At 42.3% G+C, this 13,180-nt stretch overlaps 1 protein-coding gene across 1 annotated transcript in view; it reads right to left on the reverse strand.

Moving 5' to 3' along the window:
* Positions 1–8,034: 8,034 nt before the first annotated feature.
* FAM120A (family with sequence similarity 120 member A) overlaps positions 8,035–13,180 on the reverse strand; it is a 50,900-nt gene continuing 45,754 nt past the window's right edge. Inside the window, exons 17-18 of the mRNA XM_083489211.1 lie at positions 12,619–12,715; positions 8,035–9,936 (exon numbers count right to left, since the gene is read on the reverse strand). Of these exons, the coding sequence (XP_083345337.1) occupies positions 9,625–9,936; positions 12,619–12,715 (409 nt within the window). The 3' untranslated portion in view covers positions 8,035–9,624. The remainder of the gene's footprint in view (positions 9,937–12,618; positions 12,716–13,180) is intronic.

Genomic DNA, 13,180 nt, shown 5'->3' on the forward strand with positions numbered 1-13,180 from the left:
AAAATGGGTGAAGCAATGGATGAGACACCTACTTTTGCATAGTTGGCTACATTTTGGCCAGGCAAAAATCGACACACTCAACACATACACACCCACCCACTCCACCACATCCTTCATCCAGACAAGGAAAAGGCATTATCACAGTTCAAGCCAGGCAAAGTACTTGAGGAGAGCAGTACAGAACAGTTTCCATCCAAATGCAATTTTGGTTTTAAATGCAGTGTAAGGTAGTCTCTATGGGAGTACATTGTATTTAATTATGGGGTATCAGAGTTTTTAGGGGGCTAACCAGAATGGGATAGCTGGGACAGCAGGCTTGTTGGTTTTTGAATGTCTGGTGTAGATTTTTTCAATTTCGTTGTTCTGCATGGGACAATGACAATAGAGATTATTGTATCGTAAGGGTGTGTGTCCTGGGGTGGAGACCTACCTTGAGTAGCCTGGGTGGCTATATTTGGCCCCTGGGGCTCAGGTTCCCCATCACTGGCTTATGCCTTTCTAAATCTGCTTTATTTTGTTGCTTTTGCTGCAAGTGACGAACACAGCTAGCCCTCTGAGGCTTGTTACAATGGAGGGCACCAGATTTAAAGCGTATTTGTAAATTACTGAGAAATGAGAAAGTCATCCTGCCTCTACTTGCAGGCCTCTGCTTCTTTACCACGGTATTAAGTGTCACACAGCCAAGTCCTTGTATTCTTACAGAAGAAGAATACAAAAGAGGACAGCTGGGCGTTAGAGAGAGCCACTTTGCTAAGGAAATGCTCCTCCTCTCACATCATAGCGGCCAAAGACTATACTGTATTTGTTAAATAGTGGGTAGACATAGCAGACAATGCAGTGATTTCTCCAAAGCAGCTCTTTATTTGTAGGCTGGAACAGAACTGAACAGCAAACAGCTCAGCCAGCCTGCTTTTATAGGCAGCCGGCTCTCAACATTGTAGCAACAACCCAGGGTTTCCCGCCTAAATTAACTGACGTGGACCTGAGTGAAAACTATATACACGATACTCCTGGTGGCCAGGGTGAGAACTTCAATAATAACAGTATTGGTCCAAATATAAGCTGCACCCGAATATAAGCCACACCTTTAAAATTGGAGGGGGGGGGAGAGAAAAAAAGAAAAAATACCCGAACATAAGCCGCTCCATTCCTCGCTGCTCCTGGCTGCATACCATAAGGTCTTGAACGTAAGCCACACTTTAACTTTTCACGGTCGGAATTTGGGGGAAAGTGAGGCTTACATTCAGGCCAATAAGGTAAATGGAAGGTGAAATGCTTCTCCCAAACTAGGAATTAGTTGTGGCAAAAAATAGGGAGTGTTGTTGGGCTAGTCAGGCTGCCTGCCATCATTTTCTCTCCTGCTGATCTTGGGAGTTTGGGGAAGAGAGGAGAGTAGTAATTAACAGAGAAGAAACTCTCATGCCTAAGAAGGAATTCTGAACTTGGGCCAGCCAAGAATACCATATATACGGAACAAAAAGCTGGGTTTGGGCCTGTTTTGGCAGGGCACTGAGGGAAATTGTTCTGGGCTCACCCATGGAGGGGGCTCACCCATTGAAGAGCCGCATCAGCACTGGAACGGTTGCATTGTTGTCAACTGTGAGAAGCAACCATCTCTTCTTGCTGCCGCTCTCATCAGCTGGGCTGGGCCTTCTGGGCTGAGCTCCAGAACCTCATAGCCCTAAGCTCTCTGCAAAGGACTACCAAGACATGATGAGACCAGCAGCAAACCAAAGTGGCATCAGCATCCTTTCTCTTTCCTTAGTTTTAAAAACCTCTTATAGTCAAGGGGCAGCCAGATGGGCGTGTACACAGTTACTTATGTTCATTTCATTACTATTATTATATTTATATATTGTTTTCTGCTACAAAATTATATTCATTTCCTGGTAAATGTGGTTAGCTTCAGAACAGCAGATATAAACTCAGTTTATTCCTGTATTCATAATGGTTGCTGTGATTTAAGTGAATTTAAAATGGGAAACTACACATGCTCAGTTTTGAGTGGCTTTTGGGGTTTTTAAAAGCAGGGTGACAAAACCTTTTTATTTATTCTGAAATATTGGGGATGTAGAAGCAGTTGTGTGTGTGAGAGAGAGCAAGGAGGTAAGAGAGAAATGTTAATTGTGTGCTTCACAACAAAAGGAATACACCTAAAGACCCTCCAGTGCTCCTTTGGCCTTTCAGAACCCCCATAGGTCCCTAAAGCCCAAGGCTGTCTCCCTCAAAATTAAATTCACTGCCAGGAAGGTTTGGCCAGCAGGATAAGGCACCTCCAATGCCATTTTTTGAACTACAGTGGTACCTCGGGTTAAGTACTTAATTCGTTCCGGAGGTCCGTACTTAACCTGAAACTGTTCTTAACCTGAAGCACTGTATGAACCACTGTATGAACAGCCCTTTTACATGCAAGCTTCTGCCAGTGTCCTCTAGGCTCTCTGCTCTACCCCGCCAGATTCTGACTGGCCAGCAGATTCAGAAAAGAGGCAATGAGAAAAGTGGGGGAACAATTCTAATTGGCCACTACCAGCAGAGAAGAGAGACCAATTTGAACTCGTTCCATCTCTTCTCCCTGCTGATAATGTCCAATTTGAAATGTCCTACAATTCTAATTGGATGCTACCAGCAGAAAAAACAACAACCCAGTATTGATCTCTGGTACATAAACCCATACAAAAAGAGGAATTGGTTGGCACCTGTCTGTCTCAGGAGACAATGGAAGAGTGTGCTTTTGGGAGTGAAGTAGGAATCATATGCCAAACATTACCTTGAAAAACCTGTCAGACTAGTTGGTCCTGCGGAGAAGATGGCACCCAAACTCTGGTCTGTTATGCCAGAGAGTCCAAAGAGAAAATGGTGGTTATGTCAGTGGCAAACCTTTTGATTTTTTTTTAAAGGAGGAAACCTTTTAAATATATTTTATGGCAGTATTCTGACATACATTCCTTCGCAGATTTGGCAGCATCAACGGAACCCTAAACGAACAGCATTGGATGTTGCTGGGATAAACCTTCCTTCCTTTCCACATCACCCTTGTCATGACATGCAAAGAACATCTTTGAAGAAACTGAAGAAGAGGCAAATGCGTCGCCATCGAGTGGAAGCCACTTATTCAGATGTAAAATCAAGAACATGGAGACACAAATCAATTTTCCCAGATGGAAAACGTGACTGCAAGCTAACTGGCACAGACAAATTCAGGGCAGAAACATGCTGCAGGATCTTAAATAAACTTCGCATAGGAGAAGTGCGTCAGTGTTTATGCAGAAGATGTGCAAATTTATTTGTGTTTCTTTCTGCCAGGACTATTTCCTAAATCATTCCTCCAGTCCTTTATAAAATAGGTCCTGTGGAAGGCTGTGCTGCTACCCCACTCTGCCCAGACGTTGTGGTACTATCTTATTCTACTCTGCTAGGAACTCTGCTCTGCTTGTTACTGCTCAGGCAAGTTGAACTGGGGTTCAAAGATGGCAGAACAACCAGGCCCCCACCACATAAAACATGCACATACACATATGAAAACGGAGTTTTGCTTTCATGTATGGACATATGCTGCTCTTGTCCTAGGAAAACTTATGTGGGGCAGGCCCTTGGTTCATTCCCTCCATTAGGTCATTTGAGGTTTGGCCCAAACCCTTGAAAGGCTGTCAGTTCAAGGTAGGATTTTGGAATGCGGAAATCAGTGTCCAAGAGAAAGTTTGTTCCTTTATGGAATGGTTGCATAGCCCAGAGCATCAGGACTCCCAGGCAAGTAGAAGTTGATTTGTTAAGCCAATCTTACAAATGGATTTCAAGCCAATCTTACAAGCGGGACCTTTCCAGCAATGGAGCGTAGAAGCCTCTCATCTATTATGTTTATAGCTCTTTCTCTGTACCTGGCATTGACTTTATGAAGAAAGATCTCTTGAAGGATCACACAGGTCAGCAATAGCAAAGCTTATTTTTTTCCCTTTTTTTATTTCATAGGTGGCTGCAGTTGGGTATGGGAGAGCTGATCTCCCAGCCCTGCTAGACGGCCACTACCAGAGCACAGCTTTCGGCTTCAATAGCATTATGGCTTACAGATCAGATGCACTGCACTTCCAGGTCCATTTATTTATATGGTCATTATATAGGCTGAGCAGGTTGTTTCAGAAAGTGCCATTCCCGGGTTTGAGGCATGTGCCTTCCCCAGATTCACAATGGAGCCATTAGCCAATACAGCCATCTTGCTTTTTCTACCCCCAAGCCCAACCAGAAATAGTAGTAAAAATCCTCAGAATTCAGATGCAAAGCTACCTTCTGGAAATCCCTCCTATAGTCAAATTTAACTGTGTTACTAAAAGCACAGGCAGAGAAGGGATGCAATGGCTTGCTTTTCAAATAACAGTTGCTGAGCACTACAAGGGCACAGTAGAGGGAGCTTGTAGAGCTATAAGAAATGTAATGAGATGGCATCTGTCACAGGCCCCATGCACCTGACCGCATAACCACATTTCTTACAATGCTCCAAATTACTGTACTGTATCAATTCATACAAAACATCACGTTTTCTTCAGAACATTGTGCTATGCTTGTGAAATATAACAATGCACTTTGTTTAAACAACATTGTTCATGCTGACGAAAATCAGAATTGTCGTTCCAATTGCACTGGAGCACATGCTAGTACTGCAATGAATCTACCTACCCAATTTGGATAAAATACCTTTATTTTATTTTTGCTGCCGATACTGTGGATTAAACATCTTTGCATGCGCTCACCATCTATTTACTTTTTGGGCAAATCATGCATGCAAACTACTAGGTTTCTTTTACAATTTGAGGGGCAGCAGAGAAGGGCAGGTGTAGCAGGGCAGAGGAAGACAACTAGGAAGTAGGAATCGCAAACTGTGAAGGAGGGCAAATGTTGTACCTATTTTCAAAAAGGGGAAAAGAGAGGACCCAAATAATTAACGCCCAGTCAGTCTGACATCAATACCAGGGAAGATTCTGGAGCAGATCATTAAGCAAACAGTCTGTGAGTACCTAGAAAGGAATGCTGTGATCACCAATAGTCAGCATGGATTTCTGAAAAATAAGTCATGTCAGACTAACCTGATCTCGTTTTTTGACAGAATTACAAGCCTGGTAGATGAAGGGAACACAGTGGATGTAGCCTACCTTGATTTCAGCAAGGCATTCGACAAGGTGCCCCATGATATTCTTGTAAAGAAGCTGGTAAAATGTGGACTTGACTATGCTACCACTCAGTGGATTTGTAACTGGCTGACTGACCGAACCCAAAGGGTGCTCATCAATGGTTCCTCTTCATCCTGGAGAAGAGTGACTAGTGGGGTGCCACAGGGTTCTGTCTTGGGCCCAGTCTTATTCAACATCTTTATCAACGACTTGGATGATGGACTCAAGGGGATCCTGATCAAATTTGCAGATGACACCAAACTGGGAGGGGTGGCTAACACCCCAGAGGACAGGATCACACTTCAAAACAACCTTGACAGATTAGAGAACTGGGCCAAAACAAACAAGATGAACTTTAACAGGGAGAAATGTAAAGTATTGCACTTGGGCAAAAAAAAATGAGAGGCACAAATACAAGATGGGTGACACCTGGCTTGAGAGCAGTACATGTGAAAAGGATCTAGGAGTCTTGGTTGACCACAAACTTGACATGAGCCAACAGTGTGACGCGGCAGCTAAAAAAGCCAATGCAATTCTGGGCTGCATCAATAGGAGTATAGCATCTAGATCAAGGGAAGTAATAGTGCCACTGTATTCTGCTCTGGTCAGACCTCACCTGGAGTACTGTGTCCAGTTCTGGGCACCACAGTTCAAGAAGGACACTGACAAACTGGAACGTGTCCAGAGGAGGGCAACCAAAATGGTCAAAGGCCTGGAAACGATGCCTTATGAGGAACGGCTAAGGGAGCTGGGCATGTTTAGCCTGGAGAAGAGGAGGTTAAGAGGTGATATGATAGCCATGTTCAAATATATAAAAGGATGTCACATAGAGGAGGGAGAAAGGTTGTTTTCTGCTGCTCCAGAGAAGCGGACACGGAGCAATGGATCCAAACTACAAGAAAGAAGACTCCACCTAAACATTAGGAAGAACTTCCTGACAGTAAGAGCTGTTTGACAGTGGAATTTGCTGCCAAGGAGTGTGGTGGAGTCTCCTGCTTTGGAGGTCTTTAAGCAGAGGCTTGACAACCATATGTCAGGAGTGCTGATGGTGTTTCCTGCTCGGCAGGGGGTTGGACTCAATGGCCCTTGTGGTCTCTTCCAACTCTATGATTCTAAGAGGCAGTGGGTACAGTTGCTCAAGCATCTTTAGCAATGCTTTCCCACCTCCACCCTTTATCGAATAAACATTATTCCTGATCACAAGGACTAAAAACCTGTTTTCCATGGCCCAGAAAATAGAAATGCACTGTACTGATTCCAATTCACTCTGATCTGGTAATTTTGTATTTCTCCTCAATAGTCTAGGAGAACAGAGAGGAATGGATGAAAATATACAAAGGCAGCCTAATTCCAGACTATTATCAATTATTTACCCAGATAAAGAAACAGCTGCCTCCTCTCGACAATGAAGAACCGACTACTCCACCACAAGCCAGCACTTGGATTAGTTAACATGCAACTGCTGGCATCCCCAAGGCTAGCACCTCACATTGGAAATAAGCAGCTGTTTATGAATAACTGGACGGTTTTTCCTGCCCCAACCTCTCTGCACATTTGAGCCATCGCAACAAAAAAGACAAGAGCTTCCTTCCGTGTGAAGCCAGCACATTCATGTGGCAGTCTCACCATGACATAGTATTTGCAAATTATCACAGCCTTCCTTAAAGCCAAGTTTGGAAAGCGGTAGGAATTGTGGCAATCAGAAATGAGCTAGGAATTATGCAAATCAAGCTTCTTTGGTGGCTAATTTCTGTTGTTCCCGTAAACATGCCCTTAGATTTCCTGCCGGATCAAACAGGGAGACGACATAGCTCAAAACGCATGGCCGCTGATTCAAATGGCACCCTATAGTGAATTCCCACCCCAGCTCCATAACATACAGTAGAAATTGTATCCTGCAGTCATCAGGTTGTTTCCTGAATCAATAGCTGCCAATAGCAAGGGCATAAATCAAAGCATCGTTTGGGGGTAAGAGGAGGAAAACCCTCAACTAAGGGTTACCAAAAGAGGCTACCTTTTGTCCAGCACCTGGGCACTGCTGAAAGCACTGCATGCCTCAAAGTTGCACTTGGGTTTGTACTATAAACCAGGGCTTTTAGTGCTACAATTCCAGACCTCTGGAATCAGTTACCAGGTGAAATTAGGCAGGTGCATACATAGCATGGGATGCGGGTGGCGCTGTGGTCTAAACCAGAGCCTTGGGCTTGCCGATCAGAAGGTCGGCGGTTTGAATGCCCGCTATGGGGTGAGCGTCCGTTGTTCAGTCCTGTTCCTGCCAACCTAGCAGTTCAAAAGCACGTCAAAGTACAAGTAGGTAAACGGTGTTTCCGTGCGCTGCTCTGGTTTCGCCAGAAGTGGCTTAGTCATGCTGGCCACATGACCTGGAAGCTGTCTGCGGACAAAGGCTGGCTCCCTCGGCCAGTAAAGCGAGATGAGTGCCTCAACCCGTCGTCTGCGGCTGGACTTAATGGTCAGGGGTCCCTTTACCTTTACCTCATAGCATCTTGAAGCTTAGGCAACTACTGAAGACATTTTGAAGGCTTTCCTTAAGATGACCCAGTCATTTAATTTAACCGATTGTATGTTCAATTGAAAAATTAATTGTAGAAATGGTTTTATTAAATTTAGTCTGCATTTTACCACTCATTTTATCTTGTTGTTGGATGATTTGATATATTTTGACTGCAAAACTGTTTATAAATATCTGTAATAAATTAATAGCACTGTGCTATTGTAATTTTATTAACTTTACATTTCTGGGGTCAACAGGAAGCACTGAAAACATGCTTGAGGACTGCTTCTTTTTCTGTGAAAAAGAATTTTATAGGGGCTTAGGATCACAAGAGAGCATACAAATCAAGACGCTGTACAGCAATTTTATACTAAAAGAATAAAGATTTTTATTAAGCATTGTAAGTTGCATTCAATAGCCTTCAAATACACCACACCACAATCCATCTACAACCAATCAAACCCAACAGTAGTTCATTCTTGCACAATCCATGAGTTGGGGCAGAACTCCCTTCAACTTACATTAAGATACCTACTTAGCTCTTGCGGGCAGGGAATGGGGAATTACACCTCATTTCTGATCACTAATGTGTGATGAAGAGCATCAGGAGAATTATATGAAAACAAATATAAAGAAATGATTCTGATTTTGAAGTACATTAAGTTTGGAAACACTAACAAAAACATCAAAATGATACAGGTATATTTGCTTATACTAAATTCTTGATGGGAAAGTTCTCAAGAACAAGCCATTTGTTTCCTGCTACAGAAGGGGGGTATTTCTTGAAGATCAAAGCTTTTTTTTGTTTTTCCACAGAATTTCATATTTGCTAATATGAAGGCATAAAACAGCAACAGAGAACAATAATGCATACAGCAATGAGTACACCAGGGTAACGTTGATATTCAAAACGGCTAGATAATTTTTTTGTTTTAGAATAAATGCAACAGAGGTCAATAATCACAAAATTTTAAGGTTAGAGCAAGATCAGTCAATGACTAAACATAGTTAACATCTTTTATAGGACTATTACTGATTATTAGCTTTTTTTTTTTGTTTTGCAAATGGGCACAGTACTTGTAAGAATGGAAGAAAGAGGACAATAACATGCATAATATTAACTACACACTTTAAAAATTATGAACCATGCAGAAGTTTAGCTCAAATAGTAGTACTAATGGTCTACGTCTGATTCAAAACCACATAGTTCATTGATCACGGATGCATGGTATTAGTCACAAAAAGTATCAGAACACATTGTGTTTGTTTTGAAAAGGTCATTTGCATCTTCTATGATTTTAAAGTTAAATCCATTTTACCTTGCTTGTAAAGTATGTATGATGTATATTTAAAATCAGCAGAACTCCAATATTACTCTATAATTTTTTTTTATTTTGAAAGTTTGCACATTTTAAACATAAAAAGAACCACATCAACAGTGATGAAATTTAAGAAAAGAAAGAACTGTGGTTGTGCCTTTCCCCCCCATAATCATGAAATCAAAGCCTTAAAGAAAGCTTTGTGACACAGTAATGCAAAATCAAATATAATGGCATACATATGGTGCCAAATACTAAAAATTATATTTCAAGCTATATATACTGAAAGACTGCCAAAATTTGTTGTTGTTTTTTTAATATATCTCAAGAAACAAAAACTACGAGCTTTTGTCATAACCAGTTTAAACTTTGTGTATACTTCATTTTAAGTGCGGGAGTCAAATGCTCTTCATTCTCTTTCATTTTTGTTGTATTGTAGCATTTTGACTACAACTGGTTAAAACTAAAAATGTGTTCTTTAAATCTCTGACATCCAAGAGGGATCCAAATTTCCAAAGTCCTCATTTTTCTCTTACGGAAAGGAAAAAATGTACGTAACTGTAGGCTCTCTTTCTTTCCAGATATTCCTAATCCTGACCCTTCCAACATCCTTCACCCTCTATAAAAAATAAGTTTACTCTTCTTTTTTTAAGACAGTGGCCTCAAGAGTATCATCTTTATGGCAAACACTGTCTGCATTTAGTGCATTTAAGTGAGGATTTGTATTGCACGTTTTAGAGTCATTACTCAAGGCACTTTCAGACTGGTTGGAAGCCCTGACGTCTGCTGTACTCCCATTCATCTGGGAGGCTGGTTTCTCCTCGTTCACTACTCCATTTTCAGCCAGGGATCCTTCTGAAGACACAATAGAGGACTTGGATTCCTCTGATTTTGACTTAAGTTCTTTGGCCACTTCTTCTGCTGAAGCAGCATAAGGAGGTTTGCCCTATTTTAAAATAAAAGAGAAGACAGATGGGTTATAAGCACATAATTTAGGTAGGGCAGTATTGCCCTGCAGAGTCCTTGGCTCTGCATGGAGAGGAGACAGCAGCTACTTTAGTCCTCTCCACAGCTGCTCTGCTGTGTTAAGCCATGATATGCCTTAGCATGGTGTCCAAACCTGCACTCCTCGTGGCTAAATGCTCCCAGGCAAACCAGAAGCTGTTAACTACAGTGGAACATCTACTTACGGACGTTCCGGAGGTCCGTCCATAAGTCGATCCGGGTTGCTGGTAGAAGCGCCGTTGTGCGCAGGCGCATTTGGCAGCAGCAAACTTCTGAGCATGTGCAGACGGCAGAAGCCGCTTCTGCATGTGTGCGAATCGCGGCAAACCTGGTATTTACTTCCGGGTTTGCCACAGTCGCAACTTGGATCGGGCCCAAGTAGAGGCGGTCATAAGTAGAGGTTCTACTGTATAGGACAAACTCTGGTTACAGCTCAAGGTTTGAAAAGATGTAAGCTAAGAGCTGGGGTTTAACTGTCAAGCTAGGCTAATGGGGAGGCTCTGGCCTATGGACCTAATTAAGCTGTCAGGCCTTGCCAGTTGGCCCACATGGCTGCTTTGACCAAGCCACACCCACATGCCCTCAATGATGTCAGATATATGAGGCAAAAGGGACTACAGATGGGCAAAGCCCATATGTTTGGAATCCAAAAAACGCAAGCAAAGGAAAGCAGTTCACGTGACATCCTTTTGATGTCAGGTGACTTACTGACAGGCAGGCACTCCCCGCCCCTAAGTTGGCCAGTGGGTGGGGGCAAAGTAAGGATCTGGTTTACTGGCCAGATCCAGTCTCCCAACCCTGTATTGCACTAAACGCTTTATTGTCGTACAGCAAAGGAATGACTGGGGAAGAGCAAAGCAGCTGCAATCTCTCTCTCTCTCTCTCTCTCTCTCACACACACACACACACACACATACACACTCTTATTCACACCAAACCACATTTGGCTGAGCAGTATATGCAAACTGGGCCATGCTCCTCTGGTTTCTTACTGCAGTAAAACAAATAGCCTTAGCTATTAAAGATTAGCACATTTGTTATGACATAAGCTTTTATGCTTCAGATGTGTGAAATGGTCTTGAGTCCATAAAACTGAAGGCCACCATACATGTGTCAGTCTCTTTTTTTTTTTGCTGCAAGAGACCAACATGGCTATCGCTTTGGAAATTACTGTAGATGCCATGCGAGATTATTTTTTCCCCTTTATTGGATTGACACAGCATTTACGAATATGAACTAGAAATAAAATTTCAAAAACTAACATCTGGGACCTGTTGTCCTATTCTTCATGGTCTGAAGAGCCACTCTGGATTAAGGAGGGTGCTGACCAGTCACTTGGAAACAAGTTAGATTTCATTTTAAGAAGCAAGCGACAAAGCTGGCCAAATCATGGCCTGCTGGCTCCCAAGGAGAAGACTGCAGATGATTCTCTCCTCCTTGGCAGTTTGTGCTCAGGGCAGCCAGCAGCTAAGCACGTTTTGACTTTGTAGGCCGTCCAACCTGGAATTGTGATTAAGCTCTGTCCTCCTTAACCACAATCCTGGATTTGGATGGCATGCTAAGTCGAATCTTGGCTTAGCTGCTGTGCCATGCTAAGCTAAAAGGACTGCTGGGGAGCAAAGCAGCTGCAATCTCATTCCCAAGAGCCAGCACACTTGAATGGTGACCGTTAAGTTATAACTTGGCTTGCCATGACCTGTGAACGGTGGCACACGACAGCTGAATATCACCCATAAGTAAATATGATACCAGTTTAGGTATCTGAATCACTGTTTAAAAGCATGCCAATCCTGACATCAAAATGTGGAAAAAACCCACCCCCAATTACGTCGTTCATCCACAGCTCTTTTGCAGAGCCAATGTAAGGTGTCTATGTAAGTGTACATATCCACATAGACATCACTTACACTGCCCTTTCTATTATTCCCCTTCTCTATCTTGAGTTGCTTTATATATGTGACCCTTTAAGTACAGATACGTATGTGAAAAATTAGTTTTATCATGCACTCCTGACAATCTGATCTGCTTAATGCCAGTATATTATATTACAAGACTTAATTTAACATCCAGAACTGCTGAGCAAATGGAATCAGAGTGCAACAAAAGCAATGGGAAAATGATGAAGTAAGCTGACCATGTTGGCAGTAAACCCTAATACCCTTTTGATTACTGAGCTAAAACAAAAGGTGTGAGTTGCAGATAAAGCAGGGATTCAGCATCAGCTTGCCAGGGGGAACTATCCTTCCCCCTGCTCTGGGGGTTCTCCTGACCTCCCACCCTGGGAGCCAATTTCAGGGAAAGAAGAGTAGGGGAAATGGAAATTCTTTGCACAGGACTTCCGCTGAAGGGGCTCCTTAGGGCAAATTGTGCCCTATGTTAAGAATTAACCTCTGAAAGAGGTGAGTGCAATTCACAACCTCTCCCCCCCCCCACAAGATAGGGGGAAAGGCAGCGAAAGCAAGTCAAATTAAAGGCCAATATAATTTAGTTCTACAGTCATCATGCAGTCTATCCTCCTACTCCCATGTCTATAGTTAAATTGGTGTATACATGATTGTCACCTAAACTCATGTTACCAAAATCTTTTCTGACTCTCAGTTTCATAAATGATTTCTCCCAATACCTGAATTGTTCCCTGGTTCTTATATGCTCTCCCATAGTATCTTCCTCCTCTGCCAAACGTTCTTATCACTGGAGTGGAAATAACTCCTCTCGGGCGTCTGCATTGAGTGAGAAACAAGTTAAAAATACATTTAAACTTTAGATATGTTTCTGTATTTTTAATAGAAAAAAGAAAGTTTCCATTTTAAAAAAAAACCCCACAGCACAGTCTTTTGCACCTCACAATCAGAAGGCTAGTTCTCTGTATCATTAAGAAGATTCTCAAAATATTTATTTTTTATAATGTGAAAGTTGTTCAAACAAATGTTTCTTCCACTTACATTCTTGGAGTTGCTGTGTAAAGTACCAGCAAACCAAACATTGAAAACTGGCATGAATAGAAGTCGGCACCTATTCCCCCCCCCCCATTAATCCTGCTGCCAAGTTTCAAATATAATCTCTTTAGTAATTCTTAATGCTCGGAAGTTAACATTTACTAATCTCATACTACTTTAGCCTGTACTGATCCATGTTTGTTCTTCATTGCCGTTTTTAAATAAACTGCTTAACCAAAGTACCTCTTC

The sequence above is a fragment of the Podarcis liolepis genome (assembly GCF_965112155.1).
Source record: "Podarcis liolepis genome assembly, chromosome: 2".
NCBI classification, from domain to species: domain Eukaryota; kingdom Metazoa; phylum Chordata; class Lepidosauria; order Squamata; family Lacertidae; genus Podarcis; species Podarcis liolepis.